At 68.1% G+C, this 25,429-nt stretch overlaps 6 protein-coding genes across 13 annotated transcripts; 3 read left to right on the top strand and 3 right to left on the bottom strand.

Moving 5' to 3' along the window:
* Nucleotides 1-190: 190 nt before the first annotated feature.
* On the bottom strand, nt 191-5,840 carry LOC311426162 (RNA-binding protein 4B-like). 6 transcript variants are annotated; one of them, XM_084502335.1, is made up of 6 exons: nt 5,689-5,840; nt 4,811-5,231; nt 2,046-2,519; nt 1,687-1,766; nt 1,042-1,120; nt 191-549 (listed from the first exon to the last, which is right to left on the bottom strand). In XM_084502335.1, the coding sequence occupies exons 2-6, from the start codon at nt 5,220-5,222 to the stop codon at nt 224-226; spliced, it is 1,371 nt and encodes a 456-aa protein (XP_084358461.1). In that variant the 5' UTR covers nt 5,223-5,231; nt 5,689-5,840; the 3' UTR covers nt 191-223. The 6 variants fall into 6 exon arrangements, 5 of the variants coding, with proteins under 5 accessions (XP_084358461.1, XP_084358460.1, XP_084358462.1 ...); XM_084502334.1 differs by having other exon boundaries at nt 1,615-1,766; nt 5,689-5,839; XR_014686612.1 differs by lacking the exons at nt 191-549; nt 1,042-1,120; nt 1,687-1,766 and adding exons at nt 2,743-2,879; nt 3,193-3,890 and having other exon boundaries at nt 2,281-2,519; nt 5,689-5,820.
* A 793-nt stretch (nt 5,841-6,633) lies between these two features.
* LOC311426163 (putative nuclease HARBI1) lies at nt 6,634-8,482 on the top strand (the record flags this gene model as incomplete). Its single annotated transcript, XM_084502339.1, has 2 exons — nt 6,634-7,402; nt 7,896-8,482. The coding sequence occupies 2 exons, from the start codon at nt 6,634-6,636 to the stop codon at nt 8,282-8,284; spliced, it is 1,158 nt and encodes a 385-aa protein (XP_084358465.1). The 3' UTR covers nt 8,285-8,482.
* A 21-nt stretch (nt 8,483-8,503) lies between these two features.
* CCDC87 (coiled-coil domain containing 87) lies at nt 8,504-10,365 on the bottom strand. The gene is made up of 2 exons (XM_084502333.1): nt 10,344-10,365; nt 8,504-10,030 (listed from the first exon to the last, which is right to left on the bottom strand). Exon 2 carries the CDS (start codon nt 10,018-10,020, stop codon nt 8,524-8,526), a length of 1,497 nt encoding a protein of 498 aa, XP_084358459.1. The 5' UTR covers nt 10,021-10,030; nt 10,344-10,365; the 3' UTR covers nt 8,504-8,523.
* A 131-nt stretch (nt 10,366-10,496) lies between these two features.
* Nucleotides 10,497-13,611, top strand: CCS (copper chaperone for superoxide dismutase). Its single transcript, XM_084502344.1, has 8 exons — nt 10,497-10,551; nt 11,022-11,094; nt 11,171-11,308; nt 11,393-11,570; nt 11,906-11,966; nt 12,050-12,127; nt 12,216-12,319; nt 12,393-13,611. The coding sequence occupies exons 1-8, from the start codon at nt 10,516-10,518 to the stop codon at nt 12,532-12,534; spliced, it is 810 nt and encodes a 269-aa protein (XP_084358470.1). The 5' UTR covers nt 10,497-10,515; the 3' UTR covers nt 12,535-13,611.
* A 20-nt stretch (nt 13,612-13,631) lies between these two features.
* On the top strand, nt 13,632-20,060 carry RBM14 (RNA binding motif protein 14). Its single transcript, XM_084502340.1, is given in 4 exon segments — nt 13,632-13,919; nt 13,921-14,299; nt 16,525-18,160; nt 18,697-20,060. Coding segments are annotated over 4 exon segments (2,325 nt in total). The 5' UTR covers nt 13,632-13,817; the 3' UTR covers nt 18,905-20,060.
* Nucleotides 19,451-24,934, bottom strand: LOC311426165 (RNA-binding protein 4-like). Of its 3 annotated transcripts, none has more exons than XM_084502342.1 (4): nt 24,880-24,934; nt 24,037-24,458; nt 22,130-22,827; nt 19,451-20,206 (listed from the first exon to the last, which is right to left on the bottom strand). In XM_084502342.1, exons 2-3 carry the CDS (start codon nt 24,446-24,448, stop codon nt 22,136-22,138), a joined length of 1,104 nt encoding a protein of 367 aa, XP_084358468.1. In that variant the 5' UTR covers nt 24,449-24,458; nt 24,880-24,934; the 3' UTR covers nt 19,451-20,206; nt 22,130-22,135. The 3 variants fall into 3 exon arrangements, with proteins under 3 accessions (XP_084358468.1, XP_084358469.1, XP_084358467.1); XM_084502341.1 differs by lacking the exon at nt 19,451-20,206 and adding an exon at nt 21,447-21,592; XM_084502343.1 differs by lacking the exons at nt 19,451-20,206; nt 22,130-22,827 and adding an exon at nt 21,000-21,592.
* Nucleotides 24,935-25,429: the final 495 nt, after the last annotated feature.

A 25,429-nucleotide genomic window follows, 5' to 3' on the forward strand; every position in this document is an offset into this window, starting at 1 on the left:
CCCCCCAACTGCCCCCAAACCCCCCCGAAACCCCCCCAAACCCCTCAATCCTACCCCATATCCCCCCACACCCCCTAAACCCACCCCTTAGCCCCCCCAAATCCTACCCTAACCCCCCCCAACCCCCTTTTAAACCCCCTCCCCGCACCCCAACCCCACAGGAGACGCAGAAAAACCACTCGGACCTGGGTGCGGGGGGGGTGACGGGCGGATGGGAATCCCTTTATGGGGTTTGGGGGCCCGGGGGGGTCCCGGGGGGGGCGTCGAGCCCCCGTAGTGCCCGCAGGGCCTCGGCGCAGGCCCGCACCAGGGCGCAGAGCTGGGCGCTGCCCTCGGCCGAGGCGGTTCGGGGCAGCTCCCGCGCCGCCCAGCCCAGCTTCTGCAGCACCGCCGCCGCCGCTGCCGCCACCTCGGGGCCCGGGGGGGGCGCAGCGGGGTGGGGAACCCCCCCCCGGCGCCCCGAAGCCGCCCCCTCGCAGTGCTCGGGCCGAGGGGCCGCAGGGTGGCACGGGGGGGCAGGCTGAGGGGCTGCCGGAGGGGCTTCAAGTGCTGCGGGGGGGATGGGACGGGGTTAGGGGGGCGCTGGGGGCCTCGGCCCCGTCCCCAAACCCTTTTGGCCCCGTCCCAGACCCCTTTTATTCCCATCCCAGACCCCTTGTCCCCCCCCAGACCCATTTTTTGCCCCCCCCAGTCCCCTTGGCCCCATCTCGGTCTCCTCGTTCCCCCCTTCGCCCCTTTTCTCACCCCTCCAGACTCTTCCTGTCCCATCCCAGTCCCATTTTTCCCCATCCCAGTCCCATTTTTCCCCATCCCAGACCCGTTTTGTCCCCATCCCTGACCCCTTGCCCCCATCCTGGGTTTCTCGTCCCCATCCCAGACCCTTTTACCCCCACCCCTCTCTTCCCTCCCCGTTCCACGCTCTTTTTGTCCCCGTCCCCACTCCCCCACCCCCATCGTGGCCCCCTCGCTCTGACCCCAATCCCCATCCCCGTCCCCAGTCCCAATCCCCGTCCCCAGTCCCAATCCCCGTCCCCCCCGTACCGTCCCCGTCGCGCTCCCCGTCCAGCTCGTGGCAGGTGACGCAGTGCAGCTGCTGCTGCTTGTCCTGCAGGAGGATGGTCTGGGGGGGACGGGGGGGGGGGTCCATCAGCACCCCGACACCCCCGGTACCCCCCGTACCCCCCGTTACCATCCCTATTACCCCCCGTTACCGTCCCCGTACCCCCCCGTTACCCCCCCAGACCCTCCATTACCATCCCCAGACCCCCCCTTCCCTCCTTTACTGCGCCCCACCCCCCCCATTAATGTCCCCCTACCCCCCGTTACCATCCCCATTCCCCCCAGTAACCCCCCCGGTGCCCCCGTACCTCTCGTTACTCCCCTGTACCCCCCCAAACCCCCCGTTACCATCCCTGTACCCCCGTTACCGACCCCATACTCCTTGTTACCGTCCCCGTACCCTCCCCGGTAACCCCCCCGGTACCCCCCATACCCCCAGTACCATCCCCATACCCCCATTACTGTCCTCATAGCCCCGTTACCGACCCCATACCCCCCCGGTAACCCCCCCGTACCCTCCCGTTACCCCCCCGGCGCCCCCCCGGTGCCCCGTACCCCGCAGCGGGGGCAGCAGGAGCCCAGCATGCGGTACCCCCTCAGGAGGTAGCGCCCCAGGGCCTGGCTGACCCGGTCCTGCCGCTCCCGCCTCGACCGCAGCTCCGCCGCCGGCACCGGCTCCCAGCGCGGCTCCGCCTCGGCCTCCGCGCCTGGGGGGGGGGCACCGTTACCGGGGGGGGTCACGGATACCGGGGGGGGGTCACGGTTATCGGAGGAACACGACGAGGAGGCGGGGGGGGTTCATGGGGGGGGAGGGGGGGCTCACGGCCAGCACGGGGTAACGGAACCGGGGGGGGTGGTAACGGGGAGGCACCGGGAGCGGCGGGGGGCGACCGGGGGGGTCCGGGGGGTTACGGAGGGAGGGGGAGGGGGGAACCGGGGGGGTCCCGGGGGTCCCCGGCCCGGCCCGGCCCCGCCGCCGCCCGCACCCGCGTTGAGCGCCATGGTCGCCGCGGAGACAGCGTCGCCAGGAAGTGACGTCACGCACCGGGGGTCCGGCGGGGAAACGGGGCCGGAAGGAAACAACGGGAGCGGTCCGGCTGCGAAACGGATCCCGGGGGAGGGGAGGTGGGGGGTAAGTGGGCACCGAGAAACAAGGTTCCGACCCCATCGTGGTCCCCCCCCCGCAGCCCCCACCCCAATAAAACGAACGGGGACGGGGAGTTCTGGTGGGAAACCTTTATTTCGCTGGAAAAGCCGGGGAGGGGGGCCCGGGGGGGGGCAATGAGGGAGGGGGCAGCTAGGAGGAGAGGAGGAAGGGGGGGCTGGGGGGCAGCGGAACCCCCGGGGGGGTGGGGGGGGTGCAGTCGAGACGTGGGAACCTCCATACAAAAAGGTGGGGGGACGGGGAGGGGGACGCTGGCAGGGTGGGGGGCGCAGGCTCCGCTCCGACGCCGCCAGACCTGGAAGAAAGCAGAGAGAAGTCAGGGGGGGCTGCGCCGGGACCACCGGCCCGGGGGACGCTGCCAGCGGGGGAGGGGACGGAGCGGTGACGGTGACGGGGATCCCAAGGAGGGGGCGAGCGGCCCCTTCCCCGCGGCGGCCGGGGTGCGGGAGCCCCCCCTTTTCCCGCGACGCGGTGCGAGACCGGCGGCGGCGGCGGCGGCAGCCCGGGGCTCCTCTGACCTGACGCGGCGGCGGCCGCGGGGCTCCGGGGGGGGCTCTCAGGGCCGCGGCGAGTCCTCGCGCGCGGGAGGCCCAGGGCCGCTTCCTCGGCGGGGGGATTTTCCTGCCGGGCTCCTTCCGCCTTGGGGGGTCACCTCCTGGGAGACGAAGGCCCGTTACAACCGGCCAGCGCCGTGCCCGGGAGGGACCGGTGCCGGCGGAGACGCGCGCCCGCTCCCGATGGCGAGCGCCGGGGTCACGGCGCCTCTCCCCAGCCACGTTCCAGGACCAGCCCCGTGGGCAGCGTGCGCTCGCCCCACTCTCCCCACGCCCCCTCAGGACACGGGGCTGTGCCCCCTGTTGTGCCAAACTCACTGCGCCCGCTGGCGGGCTGTGGGTGAGGGGGCTTCGATGGCGGAAAGGCCACGCCGGGGAGGCCCCCGCTGCCTCCTGCCACCGCAAGGCGCTCACCTCAGCTCAAAAGGCAGAGTACCGCGCCCTGTCCGCGTACGGGTCGCGCTCGAACCGCTGCATGTCGTAGAGGGAGGCCCGAGCGACCGACGAGACCGGCGACAGCTGACTACGATCGTAAGTGTACGCCTCTCCGACGGTGGTGGCCGCGGCTGCCGTGCGGCGCAGGGGGCTTCTATCCCGGGTGTAATAGGTGGAGGAGGCCGCCGCCGCCGCGGCGGTGGCGGCGGCGGCGACCGCGGCGGCCGCGCCCGGGGTGGGCAGCAGAGCTCTATCGTAGGGGTCTAGGGTGGTGGGGATGCGACTGGCCATGGCTGTGGTGGCGGCCATGGCCGTGGACTGGACCTGCGAGTACTGGGCGTACTGGGAGTACTGGGCCATGGTCTGCTCTGCATAGGCGTCGTATGCAGAGGCCGTCGCATAGGACCTGACGCGGTAGCGCTTGTAGTAGTCGGCCATCCCGCTGTACGCGTCATCGTAATACATGGTCTCCCCATAGCCCGCGGTGTAGGGAGTGCGCACGGCTCCGTACTGCTCGTTATAGGCCTCGGTAAAGTCAGCCACTTGCCCCGGGCGATCTACCGGACACTCTTTAGACCAGTGCCCTTCCTTCCCGCACCGGTAGCAGCCGCTCTTGTCTCCCATCCCGGGCGCGGTCCTGAGCCGGCTGGTGGACAACTGCACGCGCATCCGCTTGCCTTGAAGAAACAGACGCAAAAGGGAGGCTGTAATTAACGGCGGGCACACGGGGAAGCACCAACAGCCACCGGGGGCTCTCCTCCTACTCCTCCTCCTCCTTCTCCTACTGCACCCGGTCCCTTAGGGACAGGGCCGAAGCGACCTGGTAAGCATGGGTGCGGAGCCGGCTCAGAGCCTCATGACACCGCGGCGCCCCGGGGACAGACAACCCCACGGTATATTTAATTTTTATTTTCCCCTTTTTCTCCCCATTTCCAGCCTGCTGGCAGAACGGAGAGACACAGACCCGCTCTCCCAAGGGAGCGGGGCCCCAGCTGCAGCACAACCACGGGGCAGCACCGGTGCCGCGCTCAAGCTCGACACGCGACCACGAGCGCAACGGGACGCGGCCACGGCAGTACCGGTACCAGGAGGCGAGGGGATGCCCTGCCCAGGCAGTGACACGCGTGGCATCGCTTCTCGGCGCTTTATTCAACCCGAACCTGCAGGTTTCGGCCCTGGCGGGGTTCTCCTGGGCCCCCATGCACGGGGCCAGCACCGAATCTATCGCACTCCGGGGAGAAAAGGCAGCAAAACTCCCTGGTTTTGGGTTAGAGTGAAGGCAGCGACCACACCGCTCGCATCTGCCACGTCTACCGTGTCGCAGCCCCGAACTGGGGCGGGGGCACCAGCTGGGGTCCCCCAGCTCCCTGATGGGGCTGCGCACAGGCACCCCGTTGGGAAGACACTGAGAGAGCCCCACAGGATGCGGCCCCACGGCCACGGGAGCTCCCCCCACAGCGCGGAACCGGCAGGAAAGAGCCGAGGACCCCCCGGCCAGGCGGCCCCGCGCCTCCTCTCCTACCTGACTGTCTGCCTCGGGCCCAGCCCGGCGCTACCTACTCCCAGCCAAGGGCCGCAGCCCCGGCCCGCGCGTCACCTTGGAACTCGGTGTTGTCCAGCCCCCGGATGGCCTCCACCGCGTCCTCCGCCCGCTCCATGTGCACGAAGGCGTAGTCCTTGACGATGTCGCACTCAATGACAGGACCATATTCTTCAAACTTGGCCCGCAGCTCCAGGTTTGTGCACGTGGGGCTGATGTTGCCCACGTGCAGCTTGGTGGAGGCCTTGCTCTTGTTCTTGCTGGCCTCCACGTTGATGCAGACGCCGTGCAGCTTGTGGTGGTGCAGGTTGCGGATGGCGTCCTCGGCCGCCGTCTTGTCCTCGATGTGCACGAAGCCGTAGTTCTTGATGATGTCGCACTCCAGCACCTTGCCGTACTGCTCAAACAGCGAGCGGATCTCCTGCTCCGTCGCCTCCCGTGGCAAGTTCCCGATGAACAACTTCACCATCTCGACAGCCTGCACCAAAGGGGGAAAAAAAAGACGAGGAGAGTCAGCAGAGGCAGGACAATGCACACAGAGAGGGCTCAGCCCCCCAGATCGCTCCCCTCAGGAGCTCCCCTATTGCTCCGTGACCCTCCTGCTCCTCCCCACACCCCCCTATTCCTCCCCTGCTTCCCCTACCACCAAATTCTCCCCCATTTCCCCCCAACTTCCCCCCGTGACCCCCCGGGGCCTCCCCCGCTCCCCCTCCGAGCTCCCCCCAGCCCCCCATTCCCTCCCGCGCCCCCCCCGTTCCCCCCATCCCCTCCGTGGTCCCTCCCCTCCCCCCTCCCCCGGTCCTTCCCCTCCCCCTCCCGCCCCCGCGGCCCTCACAGGGCCCGGATCGGGCCCGGCCTCGCCCCCAGCCCCCCTCGGGCCCCCCAGGCCGGGCCATGGCCGCTCCCGGCCTCCCCCGGGCCCCCCCCGTACTCACCGCGGCCCCGCGCTGCCTCTCACCGGGTCGGTGACGGCGACAAAATGGCGGCGGCGCCCGCTCCGCCCCCCCCGCCCCTCCCGCACGCCGCGCCCCGCCCCCGGAGCTCGCCGATTGGCTGCGGGCCGCAAAAGGCGCGCCGCGATTGGCGGTGCGTGGTGACGTCACCGCCCAGCTCGCCCGCCCACCCGCCGGCCAATGGCGAGGAGGAAGGGGAAGATAAAGAAGAGGGGCTTCCGGTCACGTGTGGAGAGGCGGCCAATCGGGGAGGGGTGTGGGGGCGTGGCCTGGAGGCCCGGCGGAGCCCGGCGGGGTCGGAGCTGCGGAGCGGGGCCGGGGCAGGCAGCGAGCGGCGGGACCGGAACCGGAACCGGAACCGGAACCGGAACCGGAACCGGAACCGGAACCCGGGCGCACCGGGCCCGTCCCGCCGGTACCGCGACCACAGGGCCCGGGCAGCCGGGTTGGGCCTGGCCCCGCCCCCTAGCCCCGCCCCCTTTATGCCCCCGCCCCTTTTCATGGCCCCGCCCCGTTTTGGCCCCTCCCATCCATTCTCGGTCCCTCCCATCCCCGTTAGGCCCCGCCCCTCCCAGTTAAGCCCCTCCCTTCCCTATTAGGCTCCTCCCGACCCCGCTAGGCCCCGCCCCCTCCTCATTAGGCTACTCCCTTCTCTTTTAGGCCCCTCCTCTCCCTGTTTGGCTCCTCCCCTCCTATTTAGACCCCACCCCCTTCACCTTAGGCCCCTCCCCTCCCAATCAGGCTCCTCCCCTCCCTATTAGACCCCTCCCTCTCCTTTACACCCCCCTCTCCCTCTCCATTAGGCCCCTCCCCTCCCAGTTAGGCCCCTCCCCTCCCGTTTAGGCCCCACCCCCAGACCTGCTCTTCCCCCCCCACCCCCCCTCAACCCCCCCGTCCCCCCCCACCCCCCGTGTCCCCGCGGGGGCCATGTCGGACTCGGTGCTGCTCCTGCGCCGGGTGCGTGAGCGCAGCGGGGAGGCGGCGGCGGCGGCAGCGGCACCGCCCGGGGGTCCCTCCCCGGCCCCCGGCCCCGCCCCGCGGCGCAAACGCGGCCGCCGCCGCCGCTTCTACCCCGAGCACCGCGTGTACCGCGCCCGCAGCTCCTTCCTGGACCTGAGCGAGGAGCAGGTGCTGCGGCGCTACCGCCTGGACAAGGCCGCCATCGCCGGGCTGTGCCGCGAGCTGGGCGCCGACCTGGAGAGCCTGACGGGGCGCAGCCACGCGCTGCCGGTGGCCGTCAAGGTGACGTCGGCGCTCACCTTCCTGGCCTCGGGCTCCTTCCAGACGGCCACGCGCGACTCCACCGGCATCAGCCAGTCGGCCATGTCCAACTGCCTGGCGCAGTTCCTGGAGGCGCTGCAGCGGCGGGCGGCGCGCTACATTGCCTTCCCGGCGCCCGGCCGCCCCGCGCCGACGGCTCCCGGGCCCGGCGGCGGTGCCGGCGCCTTCCCCGGGGTGCTGGGGCTGCTGGGCAGCATGCACGTGGCGCTGCGGGCGCCGTCGGAGAACGAGGTGGCGTTCCGCAACGCCCGCAACTTCCACTCCATGAACATGCAGGTGGTGTGCGACGCCGCCGGCGCCATCACCAACGTGGTGGCCAAATTCCCCGGTTCTTGCCCCAACGCCGCCGTGCTGGAGAATTCTGCCCTGGCCAGGCTGCTCGAGGGGGCGAGGCCCGAGGGTGCCTGGCTGCTGGGTGAGGGGGGGGTTGGGGAGGGGTTTGGGGGGGGGGAATTTGGGGGATTGGGGAGGAGTTGGGGGGTTGGGGGAGATTTGGGGGATGGGGAGAGTTGGGGGTTTGGGGGGATTAGGGGAGATTTGGAGGATGGGGGGGAGGTGGGGGTTTGGGGGAGAGTTGGAGGTTTTGGGGATTTAGGGAGATTTGGGGGTTTGGGGGGGATTTGGGGGTTTTTGGGGGGATTTGGGGGTATTGGGGAGATGCGAGGGATTTGGGGAGATTTGGGGGTTTGGGGAGGCTTGAGGGTTTGGGGAAGACTTGGAGGGTTTTGGAAGGCTTGGGAGTTTGGGGAGCTTTGGGGGTTTTGGAGAGACTTGGGGACGTGGGGGTGACACGAGGGGACACGAGGGAGACGCGAGGGAACGCAGGAGTGACACGGGGTGACACGAGGGGACATGGGGGCGCCTCGAGGCCACCCCAGAGGTGACGAGGCGCCGCCCCCGCCCCGCAGGTGACCGCAGCTACCCGCTGAAGACGTGGCTGATGACGCCCATCCTGTTCCCCTGCGGGGCGGCCGAGGAGCGCTACAACGCCCTGCACCACCAGGCGCTGGCCGCCCTGCGCCAGACCCGCGCCCTCCTCAAGCGCCGCTTCCGCTGCCTGGACGCGGCGGGGGGCTGCCTGCAGTACGCCCCCCAGAAGGTCTGCCAGATCTTCCTGGCCTGCTGCGTCCTCCACAACATCGCCCTGCGCCGCCGCATGCCCCTCGAGCCCCCCGAGGGCCCCGACCCCGACCCCGAGCCCGAGCTGCCGCTGCAGGCGCCCCACGTGCAGATCTCCAGCGAGGCCCGGGCCGTGCGCGCCCGCATCGTGCAGCAGGTGAAGGACAGCATGGGCTGAGCCCCGGGGGACGGGGGGGGCACGTGTAGCCCCCCCAGAAGGACTGGATTGCTCGCATTTAGGGCCCGGCGGCGGGGGGACGCGGTGCATGCGGCGTCCCCAAGGACAGGGAGCCCCGAGGGCTCAGCACAATGGGAGCCGGCGCCCTTCCACACCACTGGTTGGGGATTTGGGGGTGAATAAATGTATTTTCCAGCACTGCCTGCTCCAGGGGGGATCACAGCACTGCTCCCACATCCTTACATCCCACCCGTGCCCCCCGGGGATGTTTCGGCGCCCCGGTGCCGCAGCATCGCCCCCAGAGCACCAGCACGGCGGCCCTGCTGCAGCCGGTAGAGCATCTCCACGCCGTCCCGGCGCATCTTCTCCTCGTAGGGCCGTCCCCGCAGCGTCACCTCGTCCCCAAATTCCTCCCGCAGGCGCCGCAGGGCAGCCCGGAGCGGCCCCTCGCAGTCGGCCACGGCGGCACGCAGCCGCCCCCGGGCCCGTGCCTCACCGGCACGCGCCGTGAAGGCTTTGGGGACCCGGCAGAAGAAGCGGTTGGGGTCGGAGGCGCGCACCTCCAGCCCCTCCAGCCACGCCAGGAGCTGCTCCCGCTGCCGGATGAGGCCGGCAGCCTCCTCCCACAGCTCCAGTGCCGCCGGCAGCCGCGCCAGGGCCGCGCCGTCGGCGTATTTGGTGGCCATGGCCAGGCGCTGGCGGCCGGGGACGAGCAGCGCGGCCCAGAGCTGCTGCAGGCGCCGCTGGAGCTGCTGCAGCCCCGCCGGCGTCACCGGCGTCCCCTCTGCTGGCTGCCCCGGCTCTGCCGCGCCCCGTGGGGCCTTCACCGCCTCCTCCTCCTCTTCCTCGCCGCTGCCGAGGTTGAAGATGGCGTGGAGGAAGTCAGAGCCGGTGCCCTCGAGGTACCGCAGGTAGTCCTGCAGCAGCGAGGCGTTTCGGGGCTCCCCCCGCCGTGCCGGCGCGGTGCCGCGTGCCGCAGCGCCCGTCCCCTGCAGCCCCTCGGGGTCAAGGTCACGGCCGGTGGCCGCCGGCTGCACCAGGGGCTCGTGCTCGAAGCGCAGCCGCTCGCCGGGCAGCGCCGCCGCCAGCCGCTCGTAGAGCGCCCGCAGCTCCTCGCCGGGCACGGCCTCGGCCTCCGCCGCCGCCACCTCCGCGGGCTCGGGGCAGAGCGGGGGCTGCACCCGTAGCCACACCGCGCTCTCCGCCAGGTCCGGCTGCCGCAGGAGGCTGACCCCAAGGGCCGGGGGGGGCGCGGGGAGGGTCCCCGGCTCCTGTGTTTGGTGGTGCCGCAGCCACCGCAGCCGCGCGTCGTCCCGGGAGCGGCGGGTGAGTGCTGCCAGCAGTGGCGGCAGCCGGTTGGCATCGCTCGGTGCCCGCTGTGTCAGCCGCTGCAGATCCAGCGCCGCCGCGGTGGTGCTGGGGGGTGGCAGCGCCGGCACGGAGACAGGCTGGGGGGGTGGTGGGGGTGACGGTGAGACCCCCGGTTCCTCCACCCGGTGCTGGTGCTCTGTCTGTGCCGGCAGAGAGCGGGCTCGGTGCGCCGCGGTGGTGCCAGGGTGGGGGGTGGTGGCTGGAGGGGGTGGGTGGGGGGTGCGGGGGGGCAGTAGGGTGAGGGGCAGCAGGCAGGGGATGGCGCGGAGGTCGGCGCCGGCGATGGCTCGCAGCTCCTGCAGGTCGGCCACCAGCTTCTGATCGAGCGCCGGGGTGGCGAGGCTGCGGCGCGGCGGGGGCTCCATCGCTCCAGACCTGTGGAAGAGGGGTAGAGCCCCCCCAGATTAGACCGGGACCCCTAAAATGTCCCAGAACCTCCCCAAAAATGTCCTGGGGCCCCTGCTCAAGTCGTCCCAGGACCCCCAAATTGTCCTAGGACCCCCAAAACTACCTGGACCCTCCCCAAAACAGCGTGGAACCACCCCAAAATCGTCCCAGAACCCCCCAAATCGCCCTGGGACCCCCCCAAAACTGCTCTCCTCCCCCCCAAGGTCCCCCCCCCAGTAACGGGGATCCCCAACCCTGCACCGGCTCGGCCCCCCCGAACCCCCCCCAGCCCCTCACAAACCCCGGGGGCTCCCCGCGGCCTACAGCGGCGTCCAGAAGCCTGCGGCGACCCCCCTCGTTTCCATGGCAACGGCACGCCGGAAGCGGCTCCCGGTCCTTCTCCATCACGGGTCCGGCCCCCGCCGCGGGCGCCGCCGCTTTGGTTCCGGGGGGCCGGGAGCGAGGCCGCGACCATGGCGGCGCCGGGACCCCGCGGGCCCAGCTGCAGGGTGAGGGGGGGGGCGGGGGAGAAACGGGGGGGTTTTGGGGTGAATAACACCAGCTTTGGGGTTTTGGGGGTGTTGGGTCCTCGCTATAGGGTTTGGGGAGGGCAGAGCCCTAGCTGTGGATGTTTTGGGGTGAATGGCCCCAGCTTTGGGATTTTGGGGGTGTAGGGCCCCAGCTATGGGATTTTTGGGGTTGAAGAGCCACAGTCGTGGGATTTGGGGCTTGTAGGGTCTGAGCTGTGGGCTTTTGAGTGTGTAAAACCCCAGCTTTGGGACTTTTGGGGTGAAGAGCCCCAGTTTGGGGATTTTTGGGGGTGAATAACGTCACCTATAGGATTTTGGGGCTGTAGCTCCCCAGCTAGGGGATTTTGGGGTCACAGAAATTTCGGGGTGCATAGCCCCGGGGCCGGGGCAACCTTTGGGGCCCCACCACCCTGTACCGATGCTGACCCCACACCCCGTCTCTCCCCCAGCTGGAGTTTGCCGTGCAGATGAGCTGCGAGAGCTGCGCCGAGGCCGTGAAGGCGGCGCTGCGGGGAGCCCCAGGTGAGCCCCACACCCCCAAAACCCCCCCGCGGTGTCCCTGTGGTGCCCCCCCGGTGTCACCGCGGTGTCACCGCAGGCGTGCGGCTGCTGGAGCTGCGCCTGGAGGCGCAGACGGTGCTGGTGGAGACCGAGCTGGCGGCCGAGCGCGTGCGGGAGCTGCTGGAGGCCTCGGGGCGCCGCGCGGTGCTGAAGGGGATGGGGGGCGCTGAGGAGGGTGAGTACGAACCTTTAGGGGGGGTGCGGGTCCCAAATTGGGCCAGGGAGGGGGTCCTAAAATAGGCCGGGGGTCCCCCCACAGGCAGCCTGGGGGCGGCGGTGGCGGCGCTGGCCGGTCCCGGCGGGGTGCGGGGTCTGGTGCGGTTCCTGCAGGTGACCCCGCAGCGCTGCCTGGTGGATGGGGCCATCGACGGGCTGCAGCCGGGCCCCCACGGGCTGCACGTGCACGAGTTTGGGGATTTGTCCCGCTCCTGCGACAGGTGAGGGGATGGGGAAACCCCGATGGGGATGGGGACACCCCGATGGAGAATGGGGATGTCCTGGTGGGGAATGGGGGCCCCAATGGGAGATAGGGACACGCCAATGGGGAATGGGGATGTCCCGACGGGGAATGGGGACCCCAACGGGGAATGGGGACATCCCAATGGGGAATGGGGATGCCCTGATGGGGAATGGGGACACCCCGACGGGGAATGGGGGTGCCCTAATGGAGAACAGGGACACTCCAGTGGGGAACAGGGACCTCAATGGGGAATGGGAACACCCCAATGGGGGACGGGGACACCCCGACCTCACCCCACGTCCCCCCCCACAGCTGCGGGGACCATTTCAACCCTGACGGGGAGTGCCACGGGGGACCCGAGGACGAGCACCGGGTGAGCCTGCGGGACCCCCGGGACCTGTGGATGGGCAGGGGGAGCTTTGGGGTCTCCCCTGACCCCCCAATTCTGCCCCATAGCACGCCGGGGACCTGGGCAACATCTGGGCAGACGCCGATGGCCGGGCCGCCTTCCGCATGGAGGACTCACGCCTGAAGGTGAGGCTATGGGGGGGTCTGGGGGGGCCACCCTGCGCCCCAAATCTTTGGGGGGGGGTCCTGAGCCCCTGCTCCGTGTGCCCCCCAGGTCTGGGACATCATCGGGCGCTCGGTGGTGGTGGACGCAGGCGAGGACGACCTGGGCCGGGGCTCCCACCCCCTGTCACGGGTGACGGGGAACTCGGGGCCGAGGTGAGTGATGGGGGGGCTCAAAAAGGGGTGAGGGGACACACGGAGCCCCCTCTCACACCCTGTGCCCCCCCAGGCTGGCCTGCGGCGTGGTGGCGAGGGCGGCTGGGCTCTTCCAGAACCCCAAACACGTCTGCAGCTGCGACGGGGTCACGCTGTGGGACGAGCGCGACCGAGCTGCCCCCGGATCCCCCCCGACACCAACCCCTCACCTGTAGGGGCTGCGAGGAATCGGGGGGGGGTTATGAGAAACTGGGGCTGGGGGGGCGTAAAAATATATAATTATAGCATCTGAGGGAAAAACATAGTGCGAAGTTATAGGATAAAGGGTAACTGTGGGATCTGAGGGGAAACCGGAGTGCAAATGTATATAAAAAGTGTAATTATACCATTTGAGGGAAAAACAGAGTGCGGATTTGTATAAAAATTGTGATTGTGCGATCTGAGGAGGAACCGAGTGTGAATTTATAGGATAAAGCATAAATACACGATCTGAGGGGAAACTGAGTGAGAATTTTTAGGATGAAGTATAATTATACCATCTGAGGGGAAACCGAGTGAGAATTTATAGGATAAAGTGTAATTATGGTATCTGAGAGGAAACTGGAGTGCAAAATTTATAGGATAAAATACAAATGTGTGATCTGAGGAGAAACCGAGTGCAAATTTATGTGATGTAGTTGTACGATCTGAGGGAAAAGCGGAGGGCAAATTTATATAAAAAATATAATTACAGTATCTGAGGGGAAAGTGAGTGCAAATTTATACGATAAAGTATAAATACATGATCTGAGGAGAAACCAGCGCACAAGTTTGTATAGAAAAATATAAGATCTGAGGGGAAACCCAGTGTGAAGTTGTATGATAAAGTATAGTTGTGTGGTCTGAGGAGAAACTGTGAATTTATAGGATATTTTTGTACAGTCTGAGGGGAAATGGAGTGAAAATTTGTATTATAAAGCATAATTGTGTGATCTGATGAGAAACTGGAGTGCAAATTTATATAAAAAAATACAAATATACAATCTGAGGAGAAACCGGAGTGCAAACTTCTGCGATAAAGTGTAATTGTGCGATCTGAGGGGAAACTGGAGTGTAAGTTTAGATGAAAATATACAAATATATGATCTGAGGAGGAACCAGAGTGCCTATTTTTATATAAAAAAATACAAACATATGATCTGGGGAGTGACCAAAGTGCATATTTTTTATAATCAAGTATAATTATATGATCTGAGGAGAAACCAGAGTGCAAGTGTATATAATAAAGTGTAAATATTTATTACAAAATTAAAGATGTGTAATAAAGTGCTTTCTCCGCCCCGCAGCCCTCTCAGGCCCCCTCAGAACCGGGCTCCGCGGCCCCTTTAAGAGGGGGCGTGGCCTAGCGCGGCCCGGCCCCCTAACGGCCGCTCGGCCAAATGGGCTCCGCGCTCGTTGGGGAGGGGCGGGGCTGTTGCTAGGCGACTCCCGAGGGTTGAGGCGGGAGCTGCGGGCGCGCATGCGCGGTGAGGTGGGCGGGAAGGCGGCGCGCGTGCGCAGTGTCCGCTCGCCTCTCCCCCTCAGCGCTGAGGTGCGGCCGCCATTTTGTGAGGCCGCCGCGCTCCCGCTCCCCGCTCCCCTCCGCCGCCGCCGCCATGCGTCCCGGCATAAAGCTCTTCGTGGGCAACGTGCCCGAGGAGGCGACGGCGGAGGAGCTGAGCGAGCTGTTCGCCGGCGCCGCCGGGCCCGTGCTGGGCATCGCGCTGATGAAGCAGTTCGCCTTCGTGCACCTCCGCGACGAGGCGGCGGCGGCCCGCGCCATCGCGCAGCTCAACGGCCACCAGCTGCACGGCCGCCGCATCGTGGTGGAGCCCTCGCGGCCGCGGCCCACCAACACCTGCAAGATCTTTGTCGGCAACGTCTCGGCCGCCTGCACCAGCGGCGAGCTCCGCTCGCTCTTCCAGCAGTACGGCACCGTCGTCGAGTGCGACGTGGTCAAAGGTACCGGACCCGCCGCCAACGCTCCCGGGGCCGCTCCCCTCGGCCTCCCCCCCCGCCTCCTCCGCCGGGGGCCCCCTCTCGCTCCGGCCCCGGCCCGGTGCAGCGCCGGTGACCGTCCTGGGAGCCGCTCCGGCGCCGGTTGTGGCCGGGGCTGCGCCGTTTTCCGACCGGTGCCTTGCGGCTTCTGCCCCCCCACGCTCTCCCCTCCCTTTCCCCGGCCCGTTCTGGCGGCCCCCCCCCGGTAGAGACCCCCCCGGTACCGTGCAGTCCCCCCACACCACACGGGGCTCTCCCCCAGCCCTGCTGCAGGGCGCTGGGGTTCATCCCCCCCCTGCTCCCATGGGACGGGGACGCAAAGGGCTGGCCCGGAGCTACGCCTGCTCCTGGAATTTGTCCCCGTTAAGGGCTGGGAGGTGTTTCCCTCCCCCTCCACCACCGCTTTCTCTGCCCAAATCTCCAGCCCGGACGCGGAGGCTGGTTCACAGTGAGCTCGAAACTTTTTGAGGCACGTGGAACGCAAACTTCTGAGGGGCTGCCCTGGCTCGGGGCCCCCACAGGCGGTTAATTCGGGGGTGCAGCATCAAGGGGGGGGGGTTGCCTCGCGCCGAGGTCTCTCCACGACCCCCCCTCGCTTGAGAAGGTGCCGGCTGGGGCTGCCCCGCGGCAGGGTGATGCTGTTGCCTCTGCTCTCTCTCGTCCCAGGTCGCAGCCCCACCAGGACGCCCCCTGCCCCGTTGGAGAACGGCGCCGAAACCCACGCCAAACGTTTCTGGCGTCCTTGTGGCCGATTTGGGGGGGGGCTTTGCGGCAGCCCCCAAAGGGGGTGGGCTGCCAGGATGGGTTTGGGGCTTTTCAGGGACTTCTAGGAGCATTTTTAGCACCTTTACAGCAGAATCTGGAAGTGTGCGCAGCGCCTGAGTGCTTCCTGCTGCTGGAAGGAGCCCGGGAGGGGGGGGGAGCAGTGGTGTGGAGCAGGGGGAGCGAGCGGGGGGGAGGCTGGGCGAGGTGACGCACACTTTGACCACGTTTTAGCTGGACTTTGAGGTGTTGTTATGGCGTTTGCCCAGCCCTAGCGCCGCGTTCAGCGAGCGGTACCTCCGAGCACGCTGAGACTTTTGGGGGGGGGCTGCCCTGAGGCTCCCCCCACGGTGCTGCTGGTACAAGGGGGCTCCCGGGGGGTGCCAGCGGCCGCGCCTCAGGCTTGTCACCGTGGGTCACCACCACGGAGGTGCCTTGACGAGCTCCCAGAGCTGCTGTGAGGTGGGGATCGAGCCCCCCCCACGCCTCCTGAGCCCCCATAATGGGCGTCCAGCCCCCAAAAACGCTCCCTCACGTGCTGTGGGCGGCCGTTGGGCCCGGCTCCAGCCTGCTGGTGTCACGGTGCCGCTACCGGGTCTCTGCTGCTTCTCACGCTTCTCTCGGCTCTCGCCTCCGCTCTCGGTTAATGATTCACCTTCCTGCGCTGCTTCTTCTGCTCAGCTCCTCGCTGCCAGGCCTCGGGACGCCTCTAACGCCTCACTGGAACGCGTTGCCTGTGGGCCTCGCTCCCTTCTGGAGCCGAGCCGCTCGGTGCCGCGGCCGTTTGCCCCAGCGTCGCTCCTCTCCTCTCCTCTCCCTGCTCTCTCTTTCTGCTCACTGCCGAGAGGCCTCGTGCGGGCCGAGGACCGGCACGTAGAGGTCCCGGGGGGGCTCTGACTGCGGCGAGGGGTCGTGCCTCGCACAGAGCGGTGGCCTGCGGCAGGGCACCCTATGCTGGGGCGAGGGAGGGAGGAAAACAGTGGCAAGAGGAGCAGAAAGCGAGGCTGGGTAGCTCCGCTGGGGTTACAGTGCTAATTATAGGGTGGGAGCACACCGAGGCCGACCCGAGCTGTCAGCAGCCCGCTGATCTTGGCCGAAAGGGTGGGGAGCAGGGACCAGGGCGGGCACAGCCCCGCTTTAACCTGACCCCGCTCCAAGCCTTGGGCTGGAGGCTGCGGTTTCTCCTTCCCTGCAGTCGGGTGGTGGCCCTCGGGGTGCCAGGAGGATGCGCTCGCTCCGCTCGAGCCCGGGGCCCTGTGGGGAGGTTTCGGCGCGAGCGGGGCCGCCGCCAGTGTCGGTCGGCCGGGCCGCAGCTCGGCGGGCTGCGCGTAGGGTGGAGCGGGGCCGCGCGCCTCGTTAAGCGTTCGCTCCTGTAACGAAATGTCTTTTCTCCCCCACTGATAACCCTCTGTCTGCTGCTTTATCAGACTATGCATTTGTTCACATGGAGAACGAAGCAGATGCAAAAGTTGCCATCGAAAATCTTAATGGGAAGGAGGTGAAAGGAAGAAGAGTCAATGTGGAGCTCTCCACCAACGTGCAGAAAAAGGGCATGGGCCCGGCCGTGCAGGCCGGCGTCGTGGTGGACAAGAACAAGCGGATAGGCCTGGAGTACAGGGAGAAGTTCCAGCCCAAGATCGAGGGCTTCGAGCAGCGGAGGGTCGCGGACGCCGCCTTCCCCTCGGCCACCGCCGGCTACGCCGCCGCCTCCTCCTCCTCCCTGTACGATTACCAGCAGCGCTTCGGCACCGCCGCCGCCGGCAAGTACGACGGCTTCGACCCGCAGGCGCGGCCCTCCTCCCCCGCCTACTTCGGGCGGGACCGCAGCCCCCTCCGGCGCTCCCCGACCAGAGCCGGCGGCTACTCGGCGGTGACGCTCCCCATGACGGCGCAGCCGGCCGCCTACCGCGCGCAGCCCTCGGCCTCGCTGGGGGCCGCCTACCGCGCCCAGCCTTCGGCCTCGCTGGGCATGGCCTACCGCCCGCAGCCCACCACGGGCCAGGCGGCCGCCTACCGCGCCCAGCCCTCGGCCTCGCTGGGCGGTGCCTACCGCTCCCAGGCCGCCGTGGCCCTGGGCGCCTCGGGCGCGCAGCCCGGCGCCAACTCCCTGGCCTCCTACGGCGCGCAGCCCGCCGCCGCCTCCTACGGCGCGCAGCCCGCCGCCGCCTCCCAGCTCTCCGGCTACAGCGTCCAGTCCACGGCCCTGGCCTCCTCCTACGGGGCGCAGGCCGCCTCCGGCTACTCGGCCACCTACGGCGCCCAGGCCGCCGCCGCCTACGGCGCGCAGCCTGCCGCCGGCCCCACGGTTTCCTACGGCGCCCAGGCCGTGGCCACGCACGTAGCCTCCTACGGCGTGCAGGCCGCCACCGGCCACGCCGCCTCCTACGGCGCGCAGCCCCTCGATGGCCACGCCGCCTCCTACGGCGCCCAGGCCGGCGCCGTGCTCTCGGTCTCCTACAGCACCCAGGCCGTGGCCGCGCACGCCACGTCCTACGGCGCCCAGCCCATGGCCAGCCATGCCGCCTACGGTGCCCAGCCAGTGGCCAGCCACTCGGCCTACAGCGCGCAGCCGGTGGCCGCGCTCTCGGCCTCCTACGGGGCCCAGCCCGCCGCTGGCCACTCGGCCTCCTACGGCGCCCAGCCCGCTGCCAACCTGCCCGCCTCCTACGGCAGCCAGTCCGCCGCCGCCGCGCTCTCCGCCACCTACGGCGCCCCGGCGGGCTCCTCGCTGGCCGCCTCCTACGGCAGCCAGGCCGCCGCCGCCTCCTACAAGGCGCAGGCCTCCGCCCCGCTGACGGCGGCCTACCGAGCCCAGGCCTCCAACTCGATGGCGGCCTCCTACCCGGCGCAGCAGGCCTCCTCCGCGTCGCTGGCGGCCGCCTACAGAGCCCAGCCGGGCAGCGCCTACGACGGGCCGAGCCAGCTGGGCCAGCAGGCGGCCTCCTACTTGGGCCTGTCGCAGGCCGCCGCCGTCGCACCGCCCTACGAGCGCACCCGCCTCTCGCCGCCTCGCAGCGCCGGCTATGACGATCCGTACAAAAAGTCCTCGGCTCTGGCAAAAAGGTACGCAGCTGGGCCAGGGGCGGCGGCTGGCGCGTAGCGGGGGGCCTCTCTTGGCCCCCGGCGCGCCCGCGGAGCTAACAGCCAGGAGCGCAGCGCGGGCGCCGCTCACCCCCCGCGTAACCCCCTCCCCTCGCTTCTCTGCGCCTGGCTGGGGCTGGGGGTGGGCGCGGGTGGGCTCTCGCCCCTCTTTGAGGCCGCGCTGTTCACCCGGGGGCTGCTCTCGGTGTCTGTGAGCGCACCGGGCCGGTCACCCGTGCCGTTGCGCCGGGAGGTGGCTGTGTCGCTCGGTGCCAGGCACTGCCGATGCCTCAGGACCGCGGTGGGTTCGCCAAGCGCTTGTTTGCCCCCCAAAATTTGGGGGGAATCGGCTTCGCTTGTTTACCGGGGAGGCTGCAACGGCAAAAAGCTTCGCCCGCCTCCAGTCGGGCGGCGGCAGCGAGCTGCTGCGGGTGCTCCCTGCACCGCGCCAGGATTCGGGGCGCCCTCTCGGCCGCGCCCCGGCGCTTTATTCACGGCCTCTCTCTTCTCTCGACCAGGTACAATTCAGACCGCCGTTTGTCTGACCTCTCAGATTACCGCCGCTTAGCGGACTCGCCGCTCGCGTACCGCCGCTCGCCGACAAAGTCCCCGCTGGATTACCGCCGCCTTCCGGAAGCGCACGCCGATTACGCCCGCTACTCGGGCGGCTACGGCGATTACCTGCCCCCGGCCCGCGTGCACTCGGGCTACCAGCGCCGCCTCTAGGGCCGGCGGGCGTGCGCCGTTCCCTCGGGACGCCTCCCGGGAGCGCCGCCGGGTCGCTCCCTCCCCTCCGCGCCGTCTCCGGTGGCACCGGCGGCGCAGCGCTCGCCGCGGCACCCAGCGTGGTTCGCCTGCTCCCGGGCAGGGACGGTTATTTTTAGCTGCCTTTTATTATCGTTTTTTTTTTCCCCTCTTTGATTTTTTTTCTCCCGTTTTTAGAAGGTTTTGGATTCACGGTTTGAAAACACGTTGTTCTGTGCCTGGGGAAAAGCGCGAGGCGGCCGCGCAGCCCCTCGGCCGTTCCCTGCAGCGCCGTTAGCGTCGTGGCACCGTCTCCTTTGCGCTGCGCGGGGCTCTCTCAGCCATCCCTCACCGCTCGGGCGTGTTTTGTAACCCGAGCGATCGGCACCGCCGAGCGAGGAGCTCTTTCGGCTCCCCCGTCCCCATTTTTTCTTCCCCTCGCCTTTTTTAAAACCCAGGCACGGCGTTGGGCTCGACGCAGCAGCACCGAGTGACGTTTTGTACGACTGTAAATAAAAAGCTGGGCTGTTTTCCGTTTGGAAACCCTTGTCCTCTGTATTTCTTTGCCCAGCCCGGCCGTTCGGGGACGTGTTGCAGTGGGGTTTGGGGTCAGACTGCATCCCGCCGCTCTCGCTCTCCCTGCTAGAGGCAAACCAGCGGGTCTGGGGCTGGAGTGTCAGCCACGCGCGGTTGTTGCACGCATCTCCTCCCAGAACTGCTCTCTTTTGGGTGGGTGGCAGCAGATTTCTGAAAGAAATCACAAATTTCTGCAAGCAGAGGGATTGGGGTCGCCTCCAAGGACGGGGCAGCGGGGTGGTGGCCTCCTGCTGGGGACGGTTCCCTCGGGGGGTGTTCTGGTCATTCGGGGCGTCCCCCGCTCGTCCTGCTCCTGTTTCAGTGCGGCGCCTGCAGGTTTTCTCCCCGGCCACCGTTCCGTTTCTCTCTCAGCGTTCACTGAGTGAAATCTGACCGGCTCCTCCCGGCGACACTTCGGTTTTAGCGGAGTAGCTCTCGAATGTAATGGGCTCGCTCAGCCCGGGGCGAGTGGCACCGCTCCCTCCGTGTGGCTGAGCCGCTCGCTGGGGCCCCGCTGGGCTCTTCCTTGCTGCTGGAACCATCATTAAAGTTTGTAAAAGCGTTTTGCTGTCCCTTGTCTTCTTGTTCGGGGGGCGGTGGGGACGGCAGCAGGGTGCTGGTGGCCCCTCGCCGCTTGGTCGGGTCTGTCGGAGGGCTGGGACCCCCCTGCACACTGAGATCATGGAGTCAGCGCGGTGAAAACGCAGCCTGAGAAAAGAAAAGTGGCCCCGCTGCTGGGACGGCAAATCAAGGGAATCGTTAAGCAAATCAAGGGAATCGTTAATTAAGCAGCGCGCTGTGACGGGGCCTAACGCTTCTCCCCTCGTTTTCCAGGCCACGGTGTCAGCGAGAGGCTCCCGGTACAATAAAGCAGCAGGACCACGGGCGGAGGTGCTGGTAAAAACTTAGCCGAGGGGCAGCGCTGCCGCGAGGAGCAGGAGTTAGAAGAAGATTTGGGAGAGGAGAGGAGGAGGCGAGCGGGTGGAGGCCGTTAGCTGGAGGAGGCAGAGGAAGTAAATCTGGAAACGCACCCGGAGCTGCTGCAGGCTTCAGGACGCCAAAAAACACCACAGCCAGGAGCCCAGGGACGAGGCGAGGGGCCCGGACAGCGGCTGCCAGCAAAGCTGCGCCCCAGGCGAGCGTTTAATTAATTAACATCGTTACCTAACGAGCCAGGGAGGGGAGTGGGGGGGAGCTGGCGAGCACAAGGGGCAGCAGCCAGGAAGGGGGTGCGTGGGGGGCTCTGTGGGGCCCACCCTGCTGGCAGCAGGGGTTAACGAGCCAGCCTCGTTGGGGTTAATTAGCCCAGCAGCAGGGTCAGGGGGGTGCTGCCAGCGAGGGGAGGCCACAGAGCGAGGCCCGGCCTCTCCTGCCCCCCCCCTTCATTTGCTGCTTTCTGGGGGCAGCTCGGTAAGTCCAGGAGCCCCGGGGGGGGGTGGCTGGAGAAAAGCCCCCAGGGACTTGGAGGGGGAAGCGCCCGCACGCCAGACACACGCCCGGGTTTGTTAAAAGAGATTTTATTTCACTGGAAAGGAGGCTAAAGGCCGAGGGGGGGGGGGGGGGCGGGTTGTGCCCCACGCCGGTGGCAACGAGCCGGGGAGGGGGGGGGGGCTCGACTCAGCGCTTCTGACTCGGCTCCGTCATTCAGTATTACAAAGTTAAGACTGATTCTCTTTAAAAAATAAGCACGTTAAAAAAAGAAAAAAAAAGAAAAAAAGAAAAAAAAAAAAAGCTACAGCCCAGGCTGTGGGGGGAAGGGGGGGGGGGGAGCAGGGAAGCAAAGCTCGCGCTACGGCTACGCTCGCGCTAAACCTGAGCCTAGACCAGCTAGGGGCGGCCGGGCTGGAGGGCAGCACGGGGCGGGGAGGGGGGCACGGAGCTAATTGAGAGCAAATCCCGAAAAATCAAAACGTACGAAGGGGGCGGGAGGGGGTTAAGCTACTCCTGACTACGCTACGAAGAAGCTCGAGCGTCCGTTAGGGACCCGGTTCGTTAGCTGAGGCGGGGCGGGCCTGGAAGCGCGGCACCGTCCGACGCGCGCGGCGCAGCTTTCACCTGCCACGGGACCCCGGCGTCCAGCCGCAAATACCTTACCTGCAAGAGAAAAGCAGAATTCAGCGCCCGCCTGGGAGCCGGGGCCGTGCCGAGCCCCGCGCGGCGCCAGCGGCCTCCTGCAAGCAACCGGAGTCCAGCCGTGAGCCCAGCTCGGCTCTGCCCTCGCCGCAGCAGCGGGAGGCTCCCAGCAGAGCAGGGCACGGTTCTACCGGGAGCCGAGCGGGGAGAGGAGTCTCCCCTCACCGGGTGCCCGGGGGGGTGGATTTGGGGTCCTGCTCCCTGCACCCGGGAGCACTGCGAGGCGCTGGCACTCGTCGCGGTGGCTTCCAGAGCCAGCACCCGGGCTTTAACGTCCAGAAAGGGCCCGGCTCGGGTCCTCGTGCCGAATCCTGACCCCTCTACTCAGCTCTACCCGACTCAACCCCAGCTGCGGGCGGGACGCGGGGCGCGGACGCCCGGCCGGCGGCGTCGGGGGGGGTTAACGGAGCCCGTGCTCCGAGCCGCCGGGGCCCCCACGCAGCCCCCGCGGGCAGCACAAGGACAAGCAGCACGGAGCAGCCCTGCGCAGACGCTCACCTCGGCTCAAAAGGCAGAGTACCGCGCCCTGTCCGCGTACGGGTCGCGCCCGAAGCGCTGCATGTCGTAGAGGGAGGCCCGAGCGACCGACGAGACCGGCGACAGCTGACTACGATCGTAAGTGTACGCCTCTCCGACGGTGGTGGCCGCGGCTGCCGTGCGGCGCAGGGGGCTTCTATCCCGGGTGTAATAGGTGGAGGAGGCCGCCGCCGCCGCGGCGGTGGCGGCGGCGGCGACCGCGGCGGCCGCGCCCGGGGTGGGCAGCAGAGCTCTATCGTAGGGGTCTAGGGTGGTGGGGATGCGACTGGCCATGGCTGTGGTGGCGGCCATGGCCGTGGACTGGACCTGCGAGTACTGGGCGTACTGGGAGTACTGGGCCATGGTCTGCTCTGCATAGGCGTCGTATGCAGAGGCCGTCGCATAGGACCTGACGCGGTAGCGCTTGTAGTAGTCGGCCATCCCGCTGTACGCGTCATCGTAATACATGGTCTCCCCATAGCCCGCGGTGTAGGGAGTGCGCACGGCTCCGTACTGCTCGTTATAGGCCTCGGTAAAGTCAGCCACTTGCCCCGGGCGATCTACCGGACACTCTTTAGACCAGTGCCCTTCCTTCCCGCACCGGTAGCAGCCGCTCTTGTCTCCCATCCCGGGCGCGGTCCTGAGCCGGCTGGTGGACAACTGCACGCGCATCCGCTTGCCTTGAAGAAACAGACGCAAAAGGGAGGCTATAATTCAGGGCCGCACCAAGAGCTCGGTTACAAAGCATGCACAGTAACACCCAGCAGGACACAGCCAGCCCCCCGCGCCGCTCCTTCCGCTCCGCTCCAGGCACCGCCGCCCTGCGCCGACGAGCTCCAGGAGCAGCCGTGCCGCGGGGCGCAGCGAGACGACTTACCGGGGAGGCGCCGCGGTGACACCGGCGAGACGGAGCGCTCGGAGCCACCCGAATCGGGCTGGGACGGGTTCAGGGTGCCGAGCGAGCCCCCAGCGACCTCACCATCCAGCCAAAGTCACATAAAACCAGCTTTCTGCCCCAAAACAGCGTGCTGTCCTGCTGCCGTGACCCCAAGTGGGTCCCGCTGTGCCAGATGGTGGCACCAACCGTGGCGGCAGTGAGGGGGCCTCCCAAAAAGGGGAGGCGGCCGCGGGCCTGTGCCTGAGCAGGGAGCAACCGGGGGCCACGTCCACAAGCAGGGGAACGGGCGGTGCTGCACAGCCCTGGCTGAAGACGAATTCTGGGGGCAGCGGCGGGGATCGGCATGACCGAACCGGCCCCACAATGTGTGGGACAGGACGGTGGTGCATCAGGATGACCCGGACACGTCCCCGATGACCCTGAGGATGGGTTTGGGGCCAGCCCGACGGGGATGCACTCAATTTTGGCCACAAAGGGGGCTCAGCACCGCGGCAGCGCCTCTGCCTGCCCTCCTACCGGGCAGCACCGGCAGCGTTGGACCAGAGCCGGTCACCATTGGGCTCCTCGGCCACATTGGGTTGGCTGGAGGAGGATCCCCACAGCCCACCCCAAACGCCCCAGGCCCTACAGGGTCACTGCCGTGACTGACCCTCGGGAAAGAAACAGGCCTGCCACGTTACGGAGCGCAGGAATGCCAACAAAAACAGCCAACAAAAAACCCCAAAACGCATCTTTCCGCGCTCAACTCAAGCGGAGATGCCTGGAGACGCCTGATGCCCTACGGGAGGCTCTCGGAGCACCGCTGGGGGGATTTGGGTGCTCAAAGCAGCCTCAAGCCCACCGCAGACCCGAGGTCTCGCCAAGCGGAGGCCGTGACACCACCGGCACCGTCCCCACGTCCCCAGCTCCGTTGCCCGGGCTCTGAGGGACGTTGACGCAGCGGAGCCGGGGTCCATCGGCGGAGCCCACCCCCGTCCCACCCCCGTCCCACCTTGGAACTCGGCGTTGTCCAGCCCCCGGATGGCCTCCACCGCGTCCTCCGCCCGCTCCATGTGCACGAAGGCGTAGTCCTTGACGATGTCGCACTCGATGACGGGGCCGTACTCCTCGAACTTGGCGCGCAGCTCCAGGTTGGTGCAGGCCGGGCTGATGTTGCCCACGTGCAGCTTGGTGGAGGCCTTGCTCTTGTTCTTGCTGGCCTCCACGTTGATGCAGACGCCGTGCAGCTTGTGGTGGTGCAGGTTGCGGATGGCGTCCTCGGCCGCCGTGCGGTCCTCGATGTGCACGAAGCCGTAGTTCTTGACGATGTCGCACTCCAGCACCTTGCCGTACTGCTCGAACAGCGCCCGGATCTCCTGCTCCGTCGCCTCCCGCGGCAGGTTGCCGATGAACAGCTTCACCATGGCGCCGGCCCTGCGGGGGGAGCGGGCTCAGCACCCCCGGGACCACCCCGGTGCCCCCCCATCCTCCCCGGTACCCCGCAGTGCCCCCCCGGTACCCTCCCCATCCCCTCCGGGACCTCCCGGTACCCCCCCCGGTACCCCTCGGTACCCGTCGGTGCCCCCCCGGCACCCCCTATCCCTCCCGGTGCCCCCCCGGTACCCCTCGGTGCCCCCCCGGCACCCCCCATCCCTCCGGGTGCCCCCCCGGTACCTCCCGGCACCCCCCTACCCCCCTGGTGTCCCCCTGGCACCCCCCCATCCGCCCCGGTACTCCCCGGTACCCCCCCGGTGCCCCCCTGGCACCCCCCGGTGCCCCCCTGGCACCCCCGGGACCCCCCGGTTCCCCCCCGCCCCCCCCCCCGGTGCCCTCCCGGTGCCGGCCCCGCCCCCACCTGCGCCCCCTTCGCCGCTCGCTGCTCGCAAAATGGCGGCGGCTCCGCGCTGCGCCTCCCCCACACCCCCTCCCGGCAGCGCCCCGCCCGCTGATTGGCTGAGGGGGTTGTCCGTCAGGGGGAGTGCCCGCCCCCGCGGGGAGTGAGGGGCCAATTGGAAACGGGGGGCGGGGTGAGGGGGAGAGGAGCGGCCCATTGGGAGGCCGCCGGGGGGAGGCGGGGGGAACCATGGGGAGCGGAGAGGGAGGGGGGGATGGAAGGATCCATTGGGGGCTGAGGGGGGGGGATCGTGGGGATCCATTGGGATTCCAGGAGGGCTGGAAGGATCCATTGGGAGCCTGCGGAGGGGGGGGAGCTGGAAGGATCCATTGGGGGCTGATGGGGGTGACTTGGGGGGGATCCATTGGGAGTCCAGGGGCGCTGGAAGGATCCATTGGGAAGCCGGTGGGGGGGGCTGGAACGATCCATTGGGAGCCTGCGGGGGGTGTTGGAGCTGGAAGGATCCATTGGAAGCCCTATGGGGGGGTTGGAAGGATCCATTGGTGACTGA

This window comes from Aythya ferina (genome assembly GCF_964211825.1).
Source record: "Aythya ferina genome assembly, chromosome: 38".
Classification (NCBI taxonomy): Eukaryota; Metazoa; Chordata; class Aves; order Anseriformes; family Anatidae; genus Aythya; species Aythya ferina.